Source organism: Oryx dammah, unplaced genomic scaffold (genome assembly GCF_014754425.2).
Source record: "Oryx dammah isolate SB20612 unplaced genomic scaffold, SCBI_Odam_1.1 HiC_scaffold_14, whole genome shotgun sequence".
Classification (NCBI taxonomy): Eukaryota; Metazoa; Chordata; class Mammalia; order Artiodactyla; family Bovidae; genus Oryx; species Oryx dammah.
The window spans coordinates 22,029,164-22,054,891 of NW_024070198.1; the positions used below are offsets into that span (position 1 = coordinate 22,029,164).

At 43.9% G+C, this 25,728-nt stretch overlaps 1 protein-coding gene and 1 pseudogene across 2 annotated transcripts; one reads left to right on the plus strand and one right to left on the minus strand.

Annotated features, from left to right (window-relative positions):
- The first annotated feature begins 33 nt into the window (after positions 1-33).
- Positions 34-10,580, plus strand: NOLC1 (nucleolar and coiled-body phosphoprotein 1). 2 transcript variants are annotated; one of them, XM_040254261.1, is made up of 13 exons: positions 34-244; positions 2,859-2,914; positions 3,028-3,152; positions 3,249-3,385; positions 3,796-3,961; positions 6,219-6,340; positions 6,461-6,602; positions 6,899-7,015; positions 7,318-7,428; positions 7,530-8,165; positions 8,351-8,460; positions 8,631-8,723; positions 8,894-10,580. In XM_040254261.1, exons 1-13 carry the CDS (start codon positions 125-127, stop codon positions 9,050-9,052), a joined length of 2,094 nt encoding a protein of 697 aa, XP_040110195.1. In that variant the 5' UTR covers positions 34-124; the 3' UTR covers positions 9,053-10,580. The 2 variants fall into 2 exon arrangements, with proteins under 2 accessions (XP_040110195.1, XP_040110194.1); XM_040254260.1 differs by having other exon boundaries at positions 80-244; positions 3,025-3,152.
- An 11,009-nt stretch (positions 10,581-21,589) lies between these two features.
- On the minus strand, positions 21,590-22,387 carry LOC120873561 (annotated as a pseudogene).
- Positions 22,388-25,728: the final 3,341 nt, after the last annotated feature.

A 25,728-nucleotide genomic window follows, 5' to 3' on the forward strand; every position in this document is an offset into this window, starting at 1 on the left:
CCCCGCCCCTTCCGGCGTGTCCCGCGCAGCGCGAGGACGTTGCGCGGGTCCTCCCCTAGCCCGCCTCTTCCGGTTTCTTGAGTCGTGTGCGTCCGCGACGGTAGTGACGCGTATTACCCGGAGGATGGCGGACGCCGACTTACGCCGCGTGGTTCCCAGCGACCTGTATCCCCTCGTGCTCGGCTTTCTGCGAGATAACCAGCTCTCGAGCGTGGCCAATAAATTCGTCAAGGCAACAGGCGCTGTGAGTCCGGGGCTTGGATCATGGGCTGGGGTGGGATCACCACAGGGCTGCGGGCCCTGGCATGCTTAGGTCTGCAGGTAGGGAGGTGTGCGGGGTCCGCCAGACTAATGACTGCCAGGTCTTTGTGCCGAGCTCTCGGCGGTTGGCGGAAAGCCTGGAGTCTTGGCATCACTTCCACGAGGTCTGACTACTTAGCGTTGAGTCTTGCTTTTTTCTGGTGAGAGGTGAGGCGGTGGCAGCGTGGGACCCTCGTGGCCTAGGTCACTTAGCTAGCAGAGTGCGACCGGGCGGGAGCGCCTTGTCCCACCGGAGGCATTAGAGGCTCCTGGTAGTGCCAAGCGTGACTTGAGTTTAACTCTCAAACGAATTTACCCAGGACTCAAATAGAACTACTTTAGAAATAATGAAAACTGAAAAAAAGTGAAAGTGTTAGTCGCTGAGTCGTGTCCGACTCTGCAGTCCCATGGAGAAGCCCACCAGGGTCCTCTGTCCATGGAATTCTCCAGGAGAGAATCCTGGAGTGGGTAGCCTTTCCTTACTCCGGGACATCTTCCAGACCCAGAGCTCTAATCGGGTCTCCCTCATGCGGGCAGATTCTTTACTGTCTGAGCCACGGGGAAGCCGTTAATGAAAGCTGGGATTTTTGTTACTAAAGAAAAAAATGAACGAGAGTAGAAGCAGGGTTGAGCATCAAGCAGTTGTGGAATCTCTGACTTCCTGCATCAGACAAGTGTAGGTTTGGGAACAGTCTCTGCCACTTTAAAAGTGTATGATCCAGGCAGCTTGCTTAATCTCTTTGAATCTGTTTCTACTTCTATGAGCATGTCGTCATTCACTTTATAGGATTTTTGTGAGTTTTAATAACATGATATATGCCAAGTGGCAATACCAGTGCCTGGTGCTCAGAAAGCATCAATGAGTGGAAGTTGTTATCTTGGTTATGGTACCTTAGGATGTTCTAAAAACAAGTAAAAGGAAGATGACCAGGAATATGAAATGTTTGGAATCTCTATCTCAAAGAGAGCAGACAAGACTGCACAAGAAAACACCTTGAAGATAGAGTGGAGTGGTGAGGTAGTCCTTAAAAGTGAAAGTGTTAGTCGCTCAGTGGTATATGACTCTTTGTGAGTCCATGGACTCTAGCCCGCCAGGCTCCTCTGTCCGTGGGATTCTCCAGGCAAGAATACCGGAGTGGGTTGCCATTCCCTTCTCCAGGGGATCTTTCCAACCCAGGGATCAAACCTGAGTCTCCTGCATTGCAGGCATATTCTTCACCATCTGAGCCACCAGGGAAGCTCATATGGTAGTCCTTAGTGGTCTTAGTCTTGATTAAGAAGATAAGCTTGTTTTTTGTGGTAGAATCAGGTTACACAAGTTATAAGTCAGATCAGCCTCAAAGGGCTTCCTTAAGCTGAGACAGCCTGCCACATGTGATCTGATAGAGCTGCTTTCATATTGGAACTGTTTTGCATTAACTGTTAGAGGCTGCAGAGAGTGTTTCCACATCCGGCTAGATGGAATTGGGCCTTTCAAAAGAATCAGAAATCTTTTTTATGTGACAAAAGCTAATCTTTGTGGAGGGCATACTAAGGGCCAGATGCTAAGCCCCTTATGTGCATTATCTCATTCTCTCAACAACTTAGTGCTTTATAGTGTTATCTGTCTTACAGGGAAGAAAAACAGTATTAGATCAAGTGATTTACTCAGGGTCACACATTACTAACCGGCAGAAGTAAGTTTCACACTTCATCTAACTTTGAGCCTGTACTCTTGTATATACTGTAATGCCTTGCCATTTTTTTTGAACACCAACTCATAATTCATAAGCGGTGTAATTAACAGCTGAATGCAGTTCTGCACTGAATAATTAGCATGCTGCTGCTGCTAAGTCGCTTCAGTCCTGTCCGACTCTGTGCGACCCCAGAGACGGCAGCCCACCAGGCTCCCCTGTCCCTGGGATTCTCCAGGCAAGAACACTGGAGTGGGTTGCCATTTCCTTCTCCAGTGCATGAAAGTGAAAAGTGAAAGTGAAGCTGCTCAGTTGTGTCCTGCTTACTCTTCGAGACCCCACGGACTACAGCCCACCAGGTTCCTCTGTCCATGGGACTTTCCAGGCAAGAGTACTGGAGTGGGGTGCCATTGCCTTTTCCTGAATAATTAGCATAGATTTTTACTAATTTTCTCTTGATGGTTGATTTCCAGTGGTTTGGAATTATAAACCAGGTTGCAGCAAACATCTTCTCGTGTAGGTGTTTGTTTCATGGGTAAGGATAAATTCCTGGATAGTACACTGCTGGAATAAAGCAGTGTTTTTAAGGGAATGCATGTTTTTAAAGGCTTTGATAAATAGGATTGACAGGCAGGGGAATAGATGATGCCAGAAACTACAGGAATAACCCAACTTTTTGCTACCAAAAATTTGGAAATACATAAATAGAATATTTTTCTCCTAATTTATGCAAGTAGGAGAAACCTTCAGAGATGTAACATTTGTATCAGATAGAGCAGACAAAATAAGTGACTTTTAATGAGAGAGTAACACAAAATTTGAACTCCCATAGAATAACCAGGATAAAACTTTCTTACCCTGCTTTCTCTCTCTTTTCTCTTATAGACCCAGCAGGATGCCAACGCCTCTTCCCTCTTGGATATCTATAGTTTCTGGCTCAAGTAAGTCTTCTCTTTGCCAATGTGGCAGTTTTCTCCCCGTGAGTAGGCTGGGTTGTATTCTTTGGTTTGAGAAGGTCCTGTTCCCCAGAAGTTAGCTTAATCTGCCTCAGCAGGTCCACCAAGGCTCCAAAGCGGAAATTACAGGCAAATGGACCAGTGGCTAAGAAGACTTCATCCAGTGACAGCAGTGACGACAGCAGTGAGGAGGAAAACCAGGAGCCTCCAGCTAAGAAAGCTGGTAAGGCCCAGCAGGGAGTTGTGGTTCCAGGAAGAGGATTTGTAGTCTCCCCGTACTAAATGGCTGATTCTTACCGAGACCCATATTTTTGTTCAGCTGTACCTGCCAAGCAGGCCAGTCTGCTTCAGCATCCTGGAAAGGCTGCAGTCAAAGCATCCGAGAGCAGCAGCAGCAGCAGTGAAGAATCCAGTGATGAGGAGGAGGAAGAAGACAGAAAGAAAAAGCCTGTTGAGGTGCAGCTTTGGGGAGGAAAGGAATTGCTTAAGGGATTGGAAAGAAGAAACCTAAAATCTTGGCTTTTAGCCTGGTGGTGCTGGTTATAAACAGCAGATTATGACGAGGTCTTCCAGAGAGGTTGTAGAAATATGAGGTTTGGAAAGGATTTTGTAAGGTAAAAGTTGAACCCTGAATCTGTAGGAAATTCAGTCCATTCTGCATCCCTGACAGTATTGGGTTTCTCTGGGACACTGTCACAGGACTCCAAGAGTAAAAGATGTTTTGTGGACAGGTGCAGGGAGCTCTAAACAGGGAATGTCAGGGACAAGGCCTAAAAAAGGGAGCACCTAGGGAGCTTGCTTTTGTACCTTAAGATGTCCTTTGGGTGCCCTAAAACTCTTGCTGATTCCCCTGGCTTTTCTTACAGAAGGGAGTTAAGCCGCAGGCCAAGACAGTCAAAGCTCCTCCTAAGAAGGCCGAGAGCTCTGATTCCGATTCTGACTCAAGCTCAGAGGACGAGTCACCAAAGAACCAGAAGCCAAAGACAACACCTGTGGCAGTGAAAACTCAGGCTAAAGCCCCAGCCAAACCAGGTATTTTTGTTCCCAAGAGGCTAGGCTGGGGACCAGGTTGCTCTGGGGACTGGTGTGAAAATTCCTTATTCACCACAGGGATGAAATGGCACTGGTTGTTGAACTAGAGGTATGGACTGGTGTCATTTTTTTTTAAATTAGGGACTAGTAACTACAGAAATGGCTTCCCTGGTGGCCCAGACAGTAAAGAATCTGCCTGCAATACAGGAGACCCAGGTTCGATACCTGGGTCATAAAGATCCACTGGAGAAGGGAATAGCTACTCACTCCAGTAGACTTGCCTGAAGAATCCCCATGGATAGAGGAGCCTGGTGGGCTACAGTCCATGGGGTTGCAAAGAGTCAGACATGTCTGAGCAGCAACTAACACTTTCACTTTTTTCAACTATAGAAATAGTGGGCAATGAGGGAAAACATGTTTAAAAGACTTCAGAGGGCATATTCAAATGATTTGCATCATAAAGTTTTTTGGAAGACAAGTTTATTTCTGAACTTGGGCAGGAAATTTATCCTTTGATAATACCACAGTAAACCACAGCCTTCTCCTTTATGCTTGCTGCAAAGGCAAGGCAAGAGAATTGACAGTGAAGAGCCTAAGCTACTCCTTCTTGTAAAAGAGCTCCATTTTGCAAAGGTACCGGGCAAACAGACTTAGACTTTGGATATTGCCTAAACTTGCCCCACTGTGCGTGAGCCAATCAGCCCTTAAGTTAAACCTCCTGACTTTAAGTTCAAGAATTTGTGATTTACCTTGAAAGTAATGAGTTACATTTGTGATTTACCTTGGAAGTAATGATTTACCGTGGAAATGGGAACCAGTCAGAACCCAACACCTAACCCTTCCACAGAAGGTAACCAATTAGGCGTCTCCCAACCCGGAAACTTCCGTTTTTCGAATTTTTCGCGCGAGAATACCCTATATAAGCAATATAACCCAGAGTTCGGGGCTCCTCTCCTTAGCCGCTGCGTTGGTAATGGTGGGAGCCCCAGCTCAAGCTTGGTAATAAAAACTCTCTTGCTTTTGCATCGGATATCGGCTCCCTGGTGGTCATTGGGAGATTTCGCGACTTGGGCATAACAACAGACTCCTAAGTTCCAAGCTAATAGGAGGAGGCTTTTATAGCCTTTTAATATCTTGATACTCCTTTCTTTTGATGTTCATTAGTTCATGTCTTTTTTTTTTTTTTTTTTTTTAAGAAATACTTATTTTATTTATTTGGCTGCACCATATCTTAGTTGGTGCATGTGGGATCTAGTTCCCTGACCTGGGATCAAACCCCCAGCTCCTTACATTGGGAGCATGGAATCTTAGCCACTGGACCACCAGGGAAGTCCCAGTTCATGTCTGTTTAAAAAATATTTTTCTTTCTTTATTTCCGGGTGTACTAGATCTTTGCTGTGTATGGGCTTTCTGTAGTTGAGGTGAATGGAGGCTGCTCCCTCGTGGTGGTGTACAGGCTTCTTACTCTGGTGGCTTCTCTTGTTGCAGAGCACAGGCTGTAGAGTATTGGGGCTTCAGTTGTGTGGGCTCAGTAGTTGTGGCACCCAGGATTAGTTGTCCCAGGGGATATGAGATCTTCCCAGAACAGGGATTGAACCTGTGTCTCCTGCATTGGTAGGTGGGTTTTTTGTTTGTTTGTTTGTTTACCACAGAGCCATGAGGGAAGGCTGGCAGGTGTATTCTTAGCCACTGGACCACCAGGGAAGTCCAGCTCATGTCTGTTTTCAACGAGAATACAATTAACCTGTCTTACAGTTTGTTGAAACAATACATATGTATGTCAGAGTGGTTGGCTGTAAAAACTTGAGCCCAGAATACCCATCTGAAGGGTATTCACACCTTCAGAATACCCATCTGAAGGGTATTCACACCCACCTTATGGTATTTCAGACAGCCAGCTAGCTTAGTCTTCTTTCTCTTACACTTGTTCTTGGGACTTATGTAAGAATTCTTCCTTTCTTAGTACCTTCATGAAGTCCCAACAGTAAGGTGAAATGTATACTCCTTTTGAATTTTATAGTCAAAGTATATCCATCTTCTAGTGGCTTGCCAGCAAAGATCAATCCTTACTAGTCACGAAGAATTCTTTTTTATCCTGGATTTTGGCTCTTCATTTTCTGTTGTAGCTGAGGGTTTGACCTCAAGAGTGATGGTCATTCTCAGGATCTTCATGAAAATCTGCATTTTGGCGGCAGTGCCGCTGAAGGTGGCGGGTCCGGAAATTGTCTTTATACTCATGTTATTTCTATTTTCTTAGGTACATCACCTCGGCCAGCACCTAAAGTCGCCAATGGCAAAGCAGCTAGTAGCAGCAGTGGCAGCAGCAGCAGCAGTGATGATGACTCAGAGGAGGAAAAGGCAGTAGCCATCTCTAAGAAGGTATAGGCCTTAATTTCTACCAGGGAAGAGGGGACAAGGGGGTGGAAGTCCTCCATTTCCTGGCAGGATTGGTTGGGTCAGCATTTTCCTGTAGTAATTGATTTTCTCTGTGTGATGCAGACCATACCTAAAAAGCAAGTTGTGGCTAAGGCCCCAGTGAAAATGGCTGCCACACCTGCCCAAAAGAGTTCCAGCAGTGAGGACTCCTCCAGTGAGGAGGAGGAAGAGGAGCAGAAGAAAAAGCCCATGAAGAAAAAACCAGGTGACTGGACACGGGGAGTCAAGCTACCACTGACGAGGGCCCAAAGGCAGGAGGACCTCTGCAGTCACCACGTGGACCTTGGCCTGACAGCTGGCCTGTCCCAGAGAAAGGAGAAAGCCAAAAGTTGCCTTTTGTAACTCAGAAATGGCATGTCATCGTCCCTGCCCTAGTCTGTTAGGAGTGAGTCACTAATCTGAGCCCACCCTCAAGGGAAAGGGAATTAAGCTCCATTTCTAGAAGGAAGCGGTATCAAAAGATTTGTGTACATATTTTCTCACACTGTCCCTTTTAAACAGGTCCCTATAGCTCAGTCCCCCCGCCTTCTGTTCCCCCACCCAAGAAGTCCCTGGGAACTCAGGCCCCCAAGAAAGCTGCAGAGAAGCAGCAGACTGTGGAGAGCAGCGACGAGTCTGGTGAGTCATCTCCTGTGTTGGGTCTGGGAGTGTGTGAGGAGTAGGGAAGGAAATGCCTCTGTTCCCTTCTGCTTTTCTCTGAAGCACCTCAGGGCTAATGCTCTGTGCCGGTCTTTGCATCCTTGTTTTTGGCTGTGTCACATATCTTGTGGGGCTCTCAGTTCCCTGACCAGAGATTGAACCCCAGCCATGGAAGTGAGAGCCCAGAGTCCTAACCATTGGGCCACCAGGGAACTCCCTACACTTTTTTTCCCTGCCTCTGGTGGGACTCGACCCAGCCTAATGCCATTGCTTCTCTCAAGATTCAAGTTCTGAGGAAGAAAAGAAACCTCCAGCTAAGGCAGTCATCGCCAAGGCAGCTACTAAAGCAGCTCCAGCAAGGAAGGCAGCAGAGAGCTCTTCAGACAGCTCAGGTAAGGACGGTATAGCATAGGAGGCCCTCGGGGCGATGGTAGCTCCGAGGACCCCCTTTAGCCTGATTCGGGGACCTGTTCACTCTAACCTCCCTGTCTAGACTCCGACAGTTCTGAGGATGAAGCTCCTGTCAAGCCAGCTGGTACCACCAAGAATCCCTCAAGTAAGCCAGCCGCCACTCCCAAGCAGCCTGCGGCTAAGTTAGCTGCCACTCCCAAGCAGGCCGCGGGCAGTGGCCAGAAGCCTCCAACCAGAAAGGCTGACAGCAGCTCCAGTGAGGAGGAGAGCAGTTCTAGTGACGAGGAGACGAAGAAGACTGTAGCCACCCCTAAGTCCAAGGCGACAGTCAAAGCAGCCCTGTCGTTGCCTGCCAAGCAGGCCTCTCAGGGTGCTGGGGGCAGCAGCTCGGATTCAGACAGCTCCAGCAGCGAGGAAGAGGAAGAAGAGAAGACACCTAAACCTCCAACTAAAAAGCCACGGAAGGAGGTGGCAGCCGTAGCCCCTTCCAAACCAGCCTCCGGGAAGAAAGCAAAGGCCGAGAGCAGCAGCAGTTCTTCCTCTGATGACTCCAGTGAGGAGGAGGAGGAGAAACCCAAGGGCAAGGGCACGCCAAGACCGCAGGCCACCAAGGCCAATGGCACCTCTGCACTGACTGCCCAGAATGGAAGAGCAGACAGGGGCAGCAACGAGGAGGAGGAGGAGAAGAAAAAGGCAGCAGTGGCGGTTGCTAAGCCAGGTCTGTATCCAAAAAACCTGCCTCCTGGGTTTGTCCCCTAAACAAGAATGGGCGGTACTCTAGAGGAGTGGATTAGGGAGCCAAAGCCCCTGACCAGCTTCCAGTTGGTTGGAAGCCCTCGGTGTGGGAGCCTGGGAGGAGGGGACAGGAAACTGGTTTCCTGAGTGTGGCTTTCTGTTCTGTAGGTTCAGAAAAGAAGAAGAAGAAGAAGAATGAGGCTGCTAAGGAGGCAGAGACTCCTCCAGCAAAGAAGATAAAGCCTCAGACCCCCAACACATTTCCTAAAAGGAAGAAGGTAGGCTGTCTTGTTTTCCTCTCAGGAGCCAGCTTTTAGAGTAGACGAAAACTGCAGATCATCTGGACGCCTCTTTGCCTGGCCTGGCACATATGCGCAAGTGTGTAGCTCAAGAGGGCCTTTTGCTCCATGACTGCTCCATCCTGAACTTCTACTCCATTCTTCCCCAGGGAGAACGAAGGGCATCCTCCCCATTCCGAAGGATCAGGGAAGAGGAGATCGAGGTGGATGCTCGAGTGGCAGACAATTCCTTTGACGCCAAGGTGAGGAGAACGAGGGGTCTTCACCATCCTTGAGGGGGTGGGGTGGGAGAGAGTACAGCGTTTGGTCCTGGTTGATAGGTTCTCTGGGTTTGAGTTGCCTGGAGCAAGAAGAAATGACAGGGCCCTGGGGTTGCTCTTCTGTGTGCTAACCACTTCTTTCTGCTTACCAGCGGGGTGCAGCTGGAGACTGGGGGGAGCGAGCCAATCAGGTTCTGAAGTTCACCAAAGGCAAATCCTTCCGGCACGAGAAAACCAAGAAGAAGCGGGGCAGCTACCGGGGAGGCTCCATCTCTGTCCAAGTCAACTCTGTTAAGTTTGATAGTGAGTGACCGTGGGCTGTCTATGGCACAGCAAGGGTGATGATCTGAGCCCGCTCACCGTCCTCAGTGGACCTGGGAATGCTGGGCTCTCTCAGGGGAGGGTCTTGGTGAAGAGAGCAGTTTAGAATAGGTCTGAAGATTCTGCACTGTAACACCCTCTAAGGTCCTTTTTTGTGTTTGTGGTTTTGTACAGATTTGTTTTTTGAGTGTTGGGTAGCAAGGACAAAGTGTTCATTTTTAAGAAAAATTTAGTTGTCATTCCCTCCATGTTCTGTGAAAGTCTTCATACTGAGAAATTTGTATATTTCCTATTAAATCATTTCTTACTGGTTTTTGTTGTGGTTTTCAGAGATGGGTTCCCCCAGATTAAAATCTTAGCTATCTCCCAAGACTTGGTAAAGGTCACGTGTAAGAATTTTTATAATTGGAGAACTCGGCCTATGTGAGTGCTTGTGTCCACTTTTCATGCTTCCTACCCCTCAGAGCCCTGATGAAGGGCAGTTAATATTAAGCATTGTTAATGTATATATCTGTTAAGCATGAACTATGTACCTCATTCATGGGGGCTAGGACTGAAATCTTCAGCCAGCATGGACTTACCTACTTTGGAGGATAAAAGTCATTGTTTTATTTCAGACAGAATTCTAATGTGTGAATACCCTGGGGTCAGCCTGGATATTTTTTGTATTTTTATTATCACATAATGTTTGCAGTATATGTTTATTAATTTAAAAGCATAAACTTTTTTACTGTTCAAAGATAATTTTTGATTGGCTTCTGAGGACTATATCTTCTCAATTTTTTTACATTTTAAAGCACAAAATTTAATCTGAAAAGCGCATATCACTTGGTATTTCTGTCTTGGTAGCATGGTGACACAAAATAGTTTGATTAACTTCTTACATGTTTGGGAGTCACTGATCAAGAAAGTGAAGGAAGAAATCTATCATGAAAAACCTCAGTAGGAATTAGGTTCCATTAGTCAGGTGAATTTATAGGTAACCTACGTATACGCTAATGGAGAGGAGAAGAACCTTTACAGAGCATTTTATCTAGTATTACTTGAGTTAGAGTGGTGTTGGGAGAGCATTCTAACAGGGTTATTGTGTCTTGTAGTTGATACATGAGAGCAACTCATATGCTCCCTTTAGAACCTGACTGTCAGTATCAGTGGAGGTAACAAAAAAAACCTGTGAGCAGAGATACGGCTCTTGGGCCATGCAGGCTTTTTGTAGAACTGTAGGAGATTAATGTTGGCAGTGCTCAGCCAGAGCAAGTGAGGAGGAAAGTTGAGTTCTCCAGTCTCTCCCAAGCTCTCTGGTGCTGGGCTGTCCCTGTGTTGGGAAAGTGTGCCGTAACTTTATAGATGAGGTGTAAGTTAAGATTAGCCTCCCTTTGTTTGGGTTCCAAGTAACCTGATAACCTGGTTTTCTGTGTAACTGCCGCTAGGAAGAAGGTATGCTGACATACGTATAAAGTCTGCATGGTGAAAGTTCTACATCTTAACTACAAAATAATAAACTGACTGGTTTATATGTGTTTTGGGAGTTTTACTAATGTGAATCCAAAGCCCTCCTACCTCCTACTCAGAATAACTTGGGTGCCAGAGGGCTAGAGTTCAGACCTGTGGAGGCTCACTGTGGACTGTACCTTCCTGACTATACCTTGTGTCATGGTGTCTTGTTCAGGCTATAAGTCCAGTGTTCGGGTGGTCTAAAACTGCTGCTGCTGCTAAGTCACTTCAGTCGTGTCCGACTCTGTGTGACCCCAGAGACGGCAGCCCACCAGGCTCCCCTGTCTCTGGGATTCTCCAGGCAAGAACACTGTGAGTGGGTTGCCATTCCTTCTCCGATGCATAAAAGTGAAAAGTGAAAGTGAAGTCGCTCAGTCATGTCTGACTCTTCACAACCCCATGGACTGCAGCCTACCAGGCTCCTCTGTCCATGGGATTTTCCAGGCAAGAGTACTGGAGTGGGGTGCCATCGCCTTCTCTGGGTCTAAAACTGGTGGTTGGCAAAATGGGCCATGGACTGGATCCAGTTGACCAGGAGCTAAGAATGGCTTTTACATTTTTTAAAGGGCTCAAAAAAAGTGACAAGACTATGTGATCACAAAGGATATAATATTTCCTGTCATGTTTTACAGTTTGCTTAAGCCCTGGGTAAATCAGTAATTTCACAACACTGGCTGAAAGTTACGACTATCTGGGGATCTTTTGAAAACACCGATTCCCTGGGACCCATCTACTGACCATTTGAGTCAGATCCTAGTGCTTTCTGGTGGATTCTGGGAGTTAGGATTTTTTTTAAGCTCCCAGGCAGGTGATGCTGAAGAGACCTGAAAACCACTGATCTAAACACCATTTGGAAATAAATGAGTGGGTAATTTTTCTTTTATGCTTTCATTTTCAAATATACTTACTAGATCTAATAGTATAAGGTAAAAATTTAAGTTTCCAATTTATCCATGTTTTCTAGGACTTGTTTCTTTTCTCTTTCCAGAATTTCTCTGTGCATCATTTCTCGTTTCTCCTCACACATGGAGAAGCTCACTATATGCAGTGTCTCATAATTTTGGAGCTCATTTTTAACAGCTGCATGGTACCCTGTTGTATGGAAATAGCTCAAATTATTTTAACTGGTACCTTATTGGTAGCTGTTTGGGTTGTTTTTGTATTTTGTTATTCTAAATAGTGCTGCAGTGGATATTTTATACATGAGACAATTGTATGTATTTGTGTGGGTATTTTTATAGGAAGTATTCCTAAGAGTGTTGGGTCAAAGGCTATGTACTTTTAATTTATTCATCACTACCCTCCAAAACCACTGTAACAACTTGTAGTTCCAACAACACTTGAAATACCTTTTAGCTTGCCCTCTTGCCAACACTTAACCAAATTGACTTTTGCCACTTGGATAAATGACAGTGCTCAGTTTTTTTAAATTGTGGTAAAAAAAACATTTAAATTGTCATCTTAATCAGTTTTAAGTGTATGGTTCAGTAGTGTTAAGTATATTGACGTTGTAGTACAACAGATTGCTATGATTTTGACTAGATAGTTCATATGAGTGCAGTCAGACTTTATTTGTCCTTTTGCACTTAGCGTGATGTCATCAGGTTTACTCATGTTGTAGCATGTGGCAGTATATTGACATTGTAGTGCAACAGATGATTGATCTTGACTAGATCTTACGAGTGACATTAGAGTTTATATGTCCTTTTGCACTTAGCGTGATGTCATCAGGTTTACTCATGTTGTAGCATGTAGCAGGATCTTTTCCAAGGCTGCACTCCATCGTATGGACCACATATGATATAATTTGTCCATTCCATTGTTTAGTTTCAGGGACCTGAATTCCCACCTGTTGCTGATGGGTTCTGGCAGTGTGGCTGAAATCCACGTGTTCAGTGAGGTGCACACATGATAGCTCATGGTCCTCTGCAGTGTACTTCACATGGACACAAGGCAGAAGACTTTCCAACATCTTTCTGTGCCTTTATGTTTCACAGGTTATATCCTCACTGTCACCCAACCCTGTTAGTTGAAAGTGAAAGTCACTCAGTCATTGCCAACTCTTTGTGACCCCATGGACTATATAGTCCATGGAATTCTCTAGGCCAGAATACTGGAGTGGGTAGCCTTTCCCTTCTCCAGGGGATCTTCCCAAGCCAGGGATCGAACCCAGGTCTCCCATATTGCAGGCAGATTCTTTACCAGCTGAGCCACAAGGGAAGCTCAAGAATACTGGAGTGGGTAGCCTATCCCTTCTCCAGGGGATCTTCCCGACCCAGGAATCGAACTGGGTCTCCTGCGTTGCAGGCGGATTCTTTTCCAGCTGAGCCCTCAGGGAAGCCCCAAAGCCTGTTAAGTGAATATTGACTAGGTCATGGTGTCTCAGCCTTCCTATTTGAGGCCGGGTAACTCTATGGAGAGCTGTACTGTTGGGCATGTGCAGCAGCATCCCTGGCCTCTGCCCTCTAGATGCCAGTAGCATCCCTTAGTTTGGACAACCAAAAATGGCTCCAGATATTGCCAGATACCTCTCGAGGCAAAATTTTGAGAACTGCTGGGGTTTATTAATTTGCTTAGGGTTGATAAAAACTGCAGCTTAGTGGCACATATGAGACAAGAGCTCAGATCTCTCTCAAAATGTATCTGTATTCAACACTGAGTACCTATTATGTACAGCCATAGAACTCCCTGAGAGCTCAGTGTCTAATAAGGGAAGTCAGGGATGGGAACAGTTCTGTACACCATGCTGAGTCCTTTCTCCAAGGGCCAGCACAGTACCCCCAGGGGACAAGCAAGAAAAGACTTGACCAGTGTTGCTCCAGAATTCTGAGGAGAGTAGCAGCAGCCAGGTGTGAAGAAAGCACATGCCATGCAAGGAAGAGGAAGTGTTTGCATCGTCAAGGCTCTCTTCTCCCACTGGAGGAGAGTTGGAGGGTTGGAGGAGAGTTGAAGGGTGTGTGGTAAGTAGGGCAAGATAATAATCTGACTGAGGAGTCAATGACCTTTTATACCCAAGTCGGGGATTAGTACTTTATTTTGTTCACATGATTATGTTAGGGGCGTGCCAGTCCAGTGCAGTGCACCAGGCACTCACACAGCTACGTGCTGTCACTTCAGTCATTTCCGACTCTACAACCCCATGGACAGTAGCCTGCCAGGCTCCTGTCCGTAGAATTTTCCAGGCAAGGATACTGGAGTGGGTTGCTATTTCTTACCATGGGGGATCTGACCAACCCAAGGATTGAGCTTTGTCTCCTACTTGACAGTCAGATTCTTTACCACTAGCATCACCTGGGAAGCCCAACACAGCTGCAGTGAAAGCGAAGCCCCTACCAACAACTGGGTTCCCACCCCCTGCACGAAGCAGAGCTGGCTTACGCAGTCTGCAGTTAACTGAAGAGGCCAGTAGGTGGGGTGCTTGCGCACTATAGGAATCTGGACTCTAGTTGAAGCTTCAGTTCAGTCCCTCAGTCGTGTCCAACTCTGTGACCCCATGGACTGCAGCACGCCAGGCTTCTCTGTCCTTCACCATCTCCTGGAGCTTGCTCAACCTCATGTCCATTAAGTCAGTGATGCCATCCAACCATCTCATCCTCTATCATCCCCTTCTCCTCCTGCCTTCAATCTTTCCTAACATCAGGGTCTCTTCCAGTGAGTCAGTTCTTCACATCAGGTGGCCAAAATATTATTGGAGCTTCAGCTTCAGCATCAGTTCCTTCTGATGAGTGGTCAAGACTGATTTCTTTTAGGATTGACTGGTTCGATCTCCTTGTAGTCCAAGGGACTCTCAAGAGTCTTCAACACGACAATTCTGTGGCTTACAGCCAATCAACTCATTACTACAGGGCTTTTTAAAGGGTCCTAGGATGTTGGTACTGAAACATGAGCTATGCAGAGGACTAGGAGTCCTGCAGCCATAAAATTAAAGGAGCTATGATCAGCCTAGACAGCATATTAAAAAGCACGGACAAAGGTCCATCTAGTCAAAGCTATGGTTTTTCCAATAGTCGTGTATGGATGTGAAAGTTGGACCATAAAGAAGGCTGAGCACTGAAGAATTGATGCTTTTGAACTGTGATGTTGGAGAAGACTTGAGAGTCCCTTGGACTACAAGGAGATCCAGCCAGTCAATCCTAAAGGGAATCAGTCCTGAATATTCATTGGAAGGACTGATGCTGAAACTGAAGCTCCCATACTTTGGCCACCTGATGTGAAGAGCTGAGTCATTGGAAAAGACCCTGATACTGGGAAAGATTGAAGGCAGGAGGAGAAGGGGACAACAGAGGAAGAGATGGTTGGATGGCATCACCAACTTGATGAACATGAGTTTAAGTGAGCTCCGGGAGTTGGTGACGGAAAGAGAAGTCTGGCGTGCTACAGTCCATGGGGTCACAAACAGTCAGACACAACTGAGCAACTAAACTGAGGAGTCTGACTGAACTGAGGAGTCCTGGAAGGTAAGAACTGGAACCTGGCCCATATTTAGAATTCAAATGTGAGCTGTCAGATGGCCTGAGTGTTTCTGAAAAAAGGGAATGACTGGAAACCTTGAAAGATACATTGTCTTCTGGAATCTGCTGGAGTGGACTGGACGGGAGAGCAGAACTGGATTTCATTCAGGGCAGTGGTTCCAGTCTGTATATAGGATGTCCACAAAGTCTGGAAACAAATGATAATATTATCTTCCTATGGAAGAATTCCTAATTATATAATGTCTCTTTGCTGGAGTTTCTAGACTGCATGGACTATAGGGATCTGTAGTGGTCAGGAAGCCTGACACTCTGATAGCCTCTCAGAGAGCCTGTATGTTCAGTGAAGAGGGATCTGTAGTGTCAAGGAGCATCCTGGGTCTTTTTTTTTTTTTTTTTAATTGAGATACAGTTGATATCCTGAGTCTTTAGGATCTCAAACCCTTGCTTTGGGAATCCCATCTGGTTGTAATAGAAAAATTATCTCTTTGTCCAGAGGGTTTTGAGAACTAAAGGTTGGCAGTTCAGAGGAGGTTGGCAGCAACTGCAGATGCTGAGGTAGTGGCCCGTCAGGCAGCCATGACACTGAAGAAAAGACGAGGTCAGCAGGAGCTGAGCCCCATGATGATTAATTGGCCGCAGTGTGGGCATTGGCCTGTGGGCAACAGGGTGACAGCCAAGCAGTAGCCAGCAGGCCAGCGGCAGCAGTTGACACAAAAGCTGATGGTGTGCAGAGCTGTCGGCAGCTGTTCTGACTTCAAATAACAACTCCACTCCTATCTCAGTTTAGAGATCAGGGTGTGATTATAAGTGTGACCTATTACAGGATGGTGGGTGAAGTCTATGAAAATATCATTCTGATGAGGGGAATCTGCCAATCCCCTAATTGAAGAAACTCCTAAGTCATATTTTCATTATACTGAACACTTAGAATATAACGCTAAGGCTTCCTTTCTTTCTTGTTTTTTTTTTTTTGGCGGGGGGTGGGGAGTTGTGCTGCACTGGGCAACATGCAGGATCTTAATTTCTGGCCAGGGATCAAACCTGTGCCCCCTTCATTGCGAATGTAAAGTCTTAACCACTGGACCACCAGGGAAGTCTCTGGACTTCCTTTCTTTTCAAAGAAATATTCACTAAAAGTACTCCTTTCAGATGTGTCAGTTCAGTTCAGTTGCTCAGTCACGTCCAATTGTTTGCAACCCCATGGACTGTAGCACGCCAGACTTCTCTGTCCGTCACCAACTCCCGGAGCTCACTCAAACTCATGTTCATCAAGTTGGTGATGCCATCCAACCATCTCTTCCTCTGTTGTCCCCTTCTCCTCCTGCCTTCAATCTTTCTCAGTATCAGGGTCTTTTCCAATGAGTCAGCTCTTCGCATCAGGTGGCCAAAGCACGGGAGCTTCAGTTTCAGCATCAGTCCTTCCAATGAATATTCAGGACTGATTTCCTTTAGGATGGACTGACTGGATCTCCTTGTAGTCCAAGGGACTCTCAAGAGTCTTCTCCAACATCACAGTTCAAAAGCATCAATTCTTCAGTGCTCAGCCTTCTTTATGGTCCAACTCTCACATCCATACATGACTATTGGAAAAACCATAGCTTTGACTAGATGGACCTTTGTCCGTGCTTTTTAATATGTTGTCTAGGTTGGGCATAGCTTTTCTTCCAAGAAACAAAAGAGTTTTTTAATTTCATGGCTGCAGTCACCATCTGCAGTGGTTTTGGAGCCCAAGAAAATAAAGTCTGTCACTGTTGCCATTGTTTCCCCATCTATTTGTCATGAAGTGATGGGACCAGGTGCCATGATCTTCATTTTTTTAATGTTGCGTTTTAAGCAGGCTTTTTCACTCTCCTCTTTTGCTTTCATCAAGAGGCTTTCTGGTTCCTCTTCACTTTCTGCCACAAGGGTGTTGTCATTTGGGTATCCGAGGTTATTGATATTTCTCCTGGCAATCTTGATTCCAGCTTGTGCTTCATCCAGCCCGGCATTTCACATGATGTACTCTGCATTATAAGTTAAATAAGCAGGGTGACAATATACAGCCTTGATGTACTCCTTTCCCAATTTGGAACCAGTCCAGTGTTCAATGTCAGGTTCTAACTGTATATAGACTTCTCAGGAGGCAGGTAAGGTGGTCTGTCTTGTATTCCCATCTCTTTAAGAATTTTTCACAGTTTGTTGTGATCCACATAGTCAAAGGCTTTGGCATAGTCAATAAAGCTGAAGTAGATGTTTTTCTGGAATTCTCTTGCTTTATCTTCATCCCAACAGATGTTGGCAATTTGATCTCTGGTTCCTCTGCCTTTTCTAAATCCAGTTTGACCATCTTGAGTTCTCAGTTCATGTACTATTGAAGCCTTGCTTGGAGAATTTTCAGTATTTGCCAGCATGTGGGATGAGTGCAATTGTGCGGTAGTTTGAGCATTCTTTGGCATTGCCTTCCTTTGGGATTGGAGTGAAAACTGACCTTTTCCAGTCCTGTGACCACTGCTGAGTTTTCCAAATTTGCTGGCATATTGAATGCAGCACTTTCACAGCATCATGTTTTAGGATTTGAAATAGCTCAACTGGAATTCCATCACCTCCACTAGCTTTGTTCGTAGTGATGCTTCCTAAGGCTCACTTGACTTCGTATTCCAGGATGTCTCGCTCTAGGTGAGTGATCACACCATCATGATTATCTGGGTCCTGAAGATCTTTTTTGTATAGTTCTTCTGTGTATTCTTTATACCTCTTCTAAATATCTTTTGCTTCTGTTAGATCTATACTGTTTTTGTCCTTTTTGGTGCCATCTTTGCATGAAATGTTCCCTGGTAGCTCTAATTTTTTTGAAGAGATCTCTAGTCTCCCATTCTGTTGTTTTCCTCTATTTCTTTGCATTGATCACTAAGGAAGGCTTTCTTATCTCTCCTTGCTATTCTTTGGATGCATACTTTACCTCATTTACTATGACTCCATTGTGTTTTCAAAATATATTTTTAATGCATATTTTATCTTAATTACTCTTAAAATCTCTTGCAACTTTCAAAATATATACCTCTATTTCTTTCCAAAAAAATTGTTTTTGCCACACCATGCAGTTTGCGGGCTACAGCAACTATATTCCAATTTAAGAAACAATTCAAATCTAAGAATGCCAATAAAGAAAATGTCAGGACTTTCCTGGTGGTACAGTGGGTAAGAATCCACCAGCCGTTGCAGGAGACATAGGTTTGATTCCTGGTCTAGAAAGACTCCACATGTCATAGAGTAACTGAAGGCCATGCACCACAATTACTGAGCCCACAAGTTGCAACTTCTGAAGCCTGAGCGCCTAGAGCCTGTGCTCTGCAACAAGAGATGCCATCTTAAGTTATTCATACAGAGTAGCTTAATTGCCCTAAAAATTCTGTGTTCTTTCCATTCTTCCCTCTTTCCTACCTACCCCTGGCAACACTGATTTTTGTACTGTTTCTCTGGTTTTACCTTTTCTGAATTGTCAAATAGTTTGAATCATACAAGTATGTAGACTTTTGAGCTGGCTTCTTTCACTTAGTAAAATACATTCAAGTTTACTCCATATCTTGTCATGGCTTGATAGCTCATTTCTTTTATTGTTGAATAATAGTCATTATATGGATGTACCACTGTTTGCTTTTTTCTATTTACGTGTTGAAGGACATCTTGGTTGTTTCAAAGTTTGGGTAATTATGAATAAAGCTGCTATAAATACTTATGTGCAGTTGCTTCTTGGCCTTTTGGCTAAGTTCAAGTGTGTAAACATTTATGTGCAAGTTTTTGTGTGGACATAAGTTTTCAACTCATTTGGATAAATACCAAGGAGCATGAGTGCCAAATTGTATGATTAAGAGAAAGTTTAGTTTTGTAACACACTGCCAAAATGTATTTATTCAGATTTGTCTTATGGCCTAGACTATAGTCTACCTTGGGGCTTCCCAGCTGGTGCTAGTAGTAAAGAACCTGCCTGCCAATGCAGGAGACTTAACCAATGTGTGTTGTATCCCTGGGTTGGGAAGATCCCCTGGAAGAGGGCATGGCAACCCACTCCAGTATTCTTGCCTGGAGAATCCCGTGGACAGAAGAGCCTGGCTGGTTTCGGTCCATGAGGTCACAAAGAGTCAGTTACAACTAAAGCAATTTAGCACAAATACGCACATAGTCTTTCTTGGTAAGTGATCCATGTGCACTTGACAATAATGTGTTTGGAGTTGGTGGTGTTCCATAAATGTCACTAAAATCAAATTGACGGGGCTTCCCTGGTGGCTCAGTAGTAAAAAATCTGCCTGCCAACGCAGAAGACACAGGTTCCATCGCTGATCTGGAAAGATCCCACATACTGCAGAACAGTATGTTCTATGGTAAGCCCTTGTGCCACAACTTTTGAGACTGTGCTCTAGAGCCCAGGAGTGGAAACTACTGAAGCGTGTGCTCTGCAACAAGGGAAGCCCACACGCTGCAGCTGGAGAGTAGCCCCTGCTTGCCACAACTAGAGGAAAGCCTGTGCAGCAGTGAAGACCCAGCACAGCTGAAGAGAAGTAAAGAATTTTAAAAATCAGATTGGTTGATAGTGTTCTTCAAATTTTTATTATTGCTGATTTTCTGTCTAGCTTTACTATCAGCTACTTAGGGAAAAGTGCTATAATCTCCAACTATAATTGCAGATTTGTCTATTTCTTAGTTTTAATATAGCCATTCTGACTTTCATTTGGTTCTTATTTGTATAATATACATTCTCCCATCTTTTTACTTTTAACCATATGTTTCTTTATATTTGAGTATCTTATAGACAAGAAACTCTATAGTTTTAGTTTTGGTTTTGGTTTTTTAATCCAATCTGACCTTCCTTGCCTTTTGATTGGGGTGTTTACTACATTTACAGTTAATGTAATTATCAATATGATTGAGTTTGAAGCTACCATCTTTCAGTTACTTCCTATTTGCCCAATCTTCTCTTTGTTCCTTTTTTTCTTGTCTCCCTGATTTCTTTCAGATTGAATTTTTTTTGTGATTCTATTTTGTCTTCATTATTGGCTTATTAGTTGTATCTTTATTTCTTTAGTTTTATAAAATAGATTTTTTTTTTTTAATCATCCTGTATGGCTTAGAGGGGAACTTAGATCTTAGTTTCCTGACCAGGGATTGAAGCTTGGCCAGGACAGTGAAAGTGCGCAGTCCTAACCACCTGGTCACCAGGGAATTCCCTATAAAATGCAATCTTTAAATATCAGTCTACCTTCAAATAATGTATCACTTCATGTGTACTATAAAACAGTACAGTAATAATTTTTTTCCTCTTATCTTTTGTGCTACTGTGATCATACATTTTTCTTTTACATGTACTATAAATCCTATTGTAATTTTTGCTTTAAAGAACCAATTATCTTTGGAAGAGATTAAATATTAAGTGTATTTTACATTTACTCATATTTACTATTTCTGACACTTTTCATTATGTTGTGTAGATCCACATTTCCACATGGTATCATTTGGAAGCAGTGAAAGCACTTTTGCTTGGAGAACTTCCTTTCATATTTCTTTTAGACCAGTAATTTTGTCATTCATCAAAATTCTAGTGATGAATTTTCTCATTTTTTGTCTTAAAAAAATAGTTCTTTTTCCTTTAATTTTCTTATTGGGGTAAAACATATTGGGTTGGCCAAAAAATTCATTTGGATTTTTGTGTAGGATCTGGTTTGTATAATTTCTGATAAGAATTCTATGTCATTCTTATATTGATTCTTTTGTAAGAAATATGTCTTTTTTCTCTGGCTGCTTTTAACGTTTTCTCTTTATCAGTGGTTTCAGAAATTTTATTGTAACATGATATGATGTGGTTTTCCCCAGGCTTATTCTGCTTGGGATTCATTAAGCTTCTTGGATCCATGAGTTTTATAGTTTTCAGCAAATTTGGAAAATGTTTGGCCATTTTGTCTTTAAATATTTTTTTTCTAAGCCTCTTTTCCTGCATCTTCTTTCTTTATGGGATCCTCTTGAGATATTACATTATGTCAGTCTGCTTAATCTCATTCCATATACAAATGGTGTTCTGTTCATTTTTTTTGGTCTCTGTACTTCACCTTGCTTAGTTTCTATTTCTGTTTCTCCTAATCACCAATCTTCAGCATCTGCTTTTATTCCATCCAGTGTATTTTCCATCTCAGATACTGTGTTTTTCATATCTAGAGGTTTCATTTGGATCTTTCCGTTATCTTCTGCTTCTCTAATTATCTTGGTCAGGTTTTTCTCTACCTTTTTGAAAATATAAAGCATATTTATAGTAGCAGCTTTTATGTTCTTGTTTGTTCCATCACCATTAAAATTTCTGGATCTGTTTTATTTTTCTATTTTTTTTTAAGCAAAATTGTTCAGATTTTTTTTTTTTTTTTTTTGGCCCCGTTTGTGCTGTATGGCTTGTGGGATCTTAGTTCTCAGATGACAAGGGGAAAAACCTGGACCTCAGCAGTGAAAACACTGGGTTCTAACCACTGGACAGTCAGGTAATTCCTGGTTCAGGTTTTATTCACCAGTCAATAGCTGCTCTCTTTTTCCTCATCCTGCTGTGCTCCCTTCCACATTCCTAGATTCAGGAGAGGAATTCTCTGGCCTCCTGAGCTGTAATCTGAGAGGGGAGGTCAGTGAAGAGAGCTGGAAGACAGTAGTTTGCTGTTGAGGCTGGCTAGGCAGGCCAGCCCTTCCATCAGCATGTGTTCCAGCCCTTGTAATAATCACTCTGTCTCCCATTTAAGACTGGCTTTTATCTCACTGGTGGTCCTGTAGCCTTTCTTTCCTGCCAGCTCTGGCACCTCACTGTTTGTAATTCATATTGAGCTCAGCTGGAACAGAGTGAGTATGGTAAGTGCCACCCACAGGGATAATGCTGAAGCCAATGCCATGTGCCTTTATTTACTTGATGACCCTTATAGGTTGTCTTGGCTGACATCTGGATTGAATTTTTCCCTTCCCTATAAAACCTGTTGATGTAGCAGTTCCTCCAAAGTTCTCAAACTTCCATTCTGGTGCTTCAGGGCTAGGCACACTTTGATAATCTGTATGCCCAGCATCTCAGACCAAAATCCTTTTCTATAAATCAGGGGATCCATCCCAATGGTGGCACACATGTCCTGGAACTGCATCTGGAAGTTGAGACTCCTTTGGGTGTCCGACTTGTGCTTGCTGGCAAATTGCCCCAGATTAGTTTTGAAGCTTCTTTGGGGTAGTAATGCTGCCTCCCACATGATGTGGCTCATACTGGTGACTTAGGTGCTGTTGTTTTGATTTGTATTTCCCTGATGGCTAATGATACTGACCATCTCTTCTTGTGCTTATTGGCCACTTGTACACCTTCTTTGGAGAACTGTCTGTTCATTTTCTTCCAGCCTACCTGGAAATGGAGATATGAAAACCATGGTGTAAAACATATTGGTGAGCCATTTCTGGAATTCTGGGTTCTACAATAGTAAGAAAAGTAGCTGCTCACTGTATTGTTATAATGTCTTCTGGAATATTCTCTACTCCCACTATCAGGTAATGAGAAAACTTCTATGTCCAGATGTCTAGCTTGAATAATATAGGTTTGTTGTGACTCGGCCAAGACAAATTAGTTGCAGAATGTACACATGTGTGATTACATGAAAAATCCTTGATCACAGCCTGTTCAGCTGCTGCCTCTCCTATCTTATTAATCTTTTTACACATTATAACAATGGCAGTGTTAGTTTTTAATCTGTTAATCATGAGGGATTAAAAAATTTTATACAGGGTGTACCTCAAAGATTGTGAGCTCAGTTCCAGATTACTGCAATAAAGCAAATATTGCAATAAAGTGAGTTATGAATTTTTGGTTTTCCGGTGCATATAAAAGTTGTATTTACCCCATACTTAAACCATTTTTCAAATATTTATTTATTTATTTATTTATTTTGGCTGCACTAGGTCTTCACTTCTGTGCACGAGCTTTTTCTAGTTGCAGTGAGCAGGGACTATTGTGTAGTTGCAGTATGCAGGCTTCTCACTGCAGTGGGTTCTCTTGTTGCAGAGCGCAGGCTCTAGGGCGTGAGGGCTTCAATAGTTGCAGCAAAGCGGACCTTTGCTGCAAAGTGATGTCTCTGCTTTTTAATACTCTGTCTAGGTTTGTCATAGCTATTCTTCCAAGAAGCAAACATCTTTTAATTTCATGGCTGCAGTCACCATCCACAATGGTTTTGGAGCCCAACAATGTACCTTAATTAAAATGTTTAGTTCGGTTCAGTTCAATCTCTCAGTCATGTCCGACTCTGCGACCACATGAATTGCAGCACGCCAGGCCTCCCTGTCCATCACCAACTCCCAGAGTTCACTCAAACTCAACGTCCATCGAGTCGGTGATGCCATCCAGCCATCTCATCCTCTGTCGTCCCCTTTTCCTCCTGCCCCCAATCCCTCCCAGCATCAGAGTCTTTTCCAATGAGTTAATTAAAATGTTAGGTAGGTAGAATAGGGAAAAGGAGTCCAGAATGGTGGTGGATAAAAGATAAGGAAGAGAAAAGCCTGTGAAAATGGAACAAAGGAAGGTCCGAGGACAGGAGTGAGGACCTCAGGTAAAACAAACAACACTCCTGGCTGGCCCAATTTACATAGGACAGGCCCAGGGAGAGAAAAACATATAAAAAGAGGAGCTAAAGGGCTGGGGCTCTCTCTCCTGAGCGCTGGGGTGCTCTTCTCTTCGCATCTTTGGGTTGACATGCCCTCACACCTTGAAGATGGATTTTCCTGTTATTATCTAAATAAAATAGAGCTGTAACACGGAACTGTAACACTGATTTGTCTAAGAGCTGTAACACTGTCTGCTCGAGACCTGAGAGCTATAACACGGTCTGTCCAAGACCCAAGAGCTGTGACACGCCAAAGGCTTTAATGTCTGTCACTCCAAATCTTTGTTGTGACAAGACAGAACCGAGGAGCACACACTCGCCTGACAAAAACATGCTAACTATCATCTGAAAATGTAGAGTTCTCATGAGTCTTCAATTTGTAGAAAACACAAGATCTGTGAAGTGCAATAAACGGAAGCCCAACAAAATGAGAAATACTTTTAAGATCTGTCCCAGGAACTTATAATTTAATAGAAGAGGAAACAATTAAATAACTTTTTGTTAAATCCAAAATCACTGCAGATGGTGACTGCAGCCATGAAATTAAAAGACACTCCTTGGAAGGAAAGTTATGACCAACCTAGATAGCATATTCAAAAGCAGAGATATTACTTTGCCAACAGAGGTCCATCTAGTTAAGGCTATGGTTTTTCCAGTGGTCATGTATGGCTGTGAAAGTTGGACTGTGAAGAAAGCTGAGCGCCGAAGAATTGAAGCTTTTAAACTGTGGTTTTGGAGAAGACTTGAGAGTCCCTTGGACTGAAAGGAGATCCAACCAGTCCATTCTAAAGGAGATCAGTCCTGGGTGTTCACTGGAAGGACTGATGCTGAGGCTGAAACTCCAGTACTTTGACCACCTCATGTGAAGAGTTGACTCACTGGAAAAGACCCTGATGCTGGGAGGGATTGGGGGCAGGAGGAGAAGGGGATGACAGACGATGAGATGGCTGGATGGCATCACCGACTCAATGGACCTGAGTTGGGGTGAGCTCCGGGAGTTGGTGATGGACAGGGAGGCCTGGCATGCTGCGATTCATGGGGTCTCAAAGAGTCGGACACGACTGAGCAACTGAACTGAACTGATGGCTAATTATGCTGACCATCTCTTCACATGCTTATTGGCTACTTGTATGCCTTCTTTGGAGAACTGTCTATTCACATTCTTTGCACATTTTTTACTTTGTTGTCTTTTTACTGTTGAGTGGTGAAAGAGTTTTTGTATATACTTGTATGTTGCTGTTCATTGCAGCGTTATTCACAATAGCCAAAAGGTAGAAACAACCAAAGTGCATCAGCAGATGAATGGACAAACAAAATGTGCATACAATGAAATATTAATCAGCCAAACAAAGGAATGAAGTCCTGATACATGCTACTACATGGATGAACCTTGTAAAGGTAATGTTAGGGGCCTCCCTGGTGGCTCAGTGGTAAAGAATCCACCTGCCAGTGAAGGAGACACGGGTTGATTCCTGATCCTGGAAGATCCCAAATGCAACTGAGTAACTAAGCCTGTCCACCACAACTACTGAGTCTGTGCTCTAGAGCCCAGGAGCCACAACTACTGAAGTCTGCATGCCCTAGAACCTGTGCTCCACAACAAGAGAAGCCACCGCAATGACAAGCCTGTGCACTGAAACTAGAGGATAACCCCAGTTTGTATTCAATATGCAGGGTAGGCAAATTCATTGAGTTGGAAAGTAGATTACAGGGTATCAGGAGCTTGAAGTGCAAGTAATAGAAAATTCTTGCTTAATGGATACAAAGTTTCTGTTTAGGTTTATGAAAAAGTTTTAGAAATAGTGGTAATGGTTGCAGAATATTGTAAATGTAACTAATGCCACTGAATTGTGTACTTAAAAAAAATGGCTGAAATGGTAAATTTTGTGATGTATATATATTTATCACAATTTTTTTTTTTAAAGGTGGCTTTGGCAGCTGTGAAGAAATCAGACTAAAGTTTAAGATTACAGCAGGAATCCAGGTTAAAGATGATCTGCTTTTCTTTCCAGAGCCACTCTGATCATTCTCTTCCCTGTTCTGTGCTCCAGAAAGCTGATCTGCGGTGAC

Excerpts from the sequence above, each read along its gene's own strand:
- NOLC1 (XM_040254260.1), top strand. The coding sequence starts at position 125 with ATGGCGGACGCCGACTTACGCCGCGTGGTTCCCAGCGACCTGTATCCC. Across the intron at positions 7,016-7,317 it reads GGAGAGCAGCGACGAGTCTG|ATTCAAGTTCTGAGGAAGAA; the intron begins GTGAGTCATCTC and ends GCTTCTCTCAAG. Across the intron at positions 8,461-8,630 it reads CATTTCCTAAAAGGAAGAAG|GGAGAACGAAGGGCATCCTC; the intron begins GTAGGCTGTCTT and ends ATTCTTCCCCAG.